Raw genomic sequence first — 274 nt, forward strand, 5'->3', positions numbered from 1 at the left:
TTCATATTTATTATATTCTAAACGCACTATTCAAAACGACACACCACACGATCCGGCCTAAGCTTCATAATGGCAATCACAGTTCCCGGAGGATAGAGGAAAGACTTTGGACTTGTCCAGCGGCGAAGAGGCCGCAGGGTGGCTTCCAGGTGAGTGCGGCTTGCAAAGGTGCGGCCAAATAAGGCAGGCGAGCGCTCCGAGGCCAGGCGGCCCATCTACCGGCGGGAGGAGGGGCTCGGGCCTCCAGGGCCTTCAGGGCCAGCCGCAGGGCTTG

General features: G+C 58.4%; 1 protein-coding gene across 1 annotated transcript in view; it reads left to right on the forward strand.

The window, feature by feature from the left end:
* LOC119586025 (proline-rich protein 36-like) overlaps nucleotides 1-274 on the forward strand; it is a 6,200-nt gene that overhangs the window by 5,073 nt on the left and 853 nt on the right. The window contains exon 5 of the mRNA XM_037934732.1: nucleotides 83-149. Coding sequence (XP_037790660.1) covers nucleotides 83-149 — 67 coding nt within the window. The remainder of the gene's footprint in view (nucleotides 1-82; nucleotides 150-274) is intronic.

The sequence above is a fragment of the Penaeus monodon genome, chromosome 20 (genome assembly GCF_015228065.2).
Source record: "Penaeus monodon isolate SGIC_2016 chromosome 20, NSTDA_Pmon_1, whole genome shotgun sequence".
In the NCBI taxonomy this organism is placed as follows: Eukaryota; Metazoa; Arthropoda; class Malacostraca; order Decapoda; family Penaeidae; genus Penaeus; species Penaeus monodon.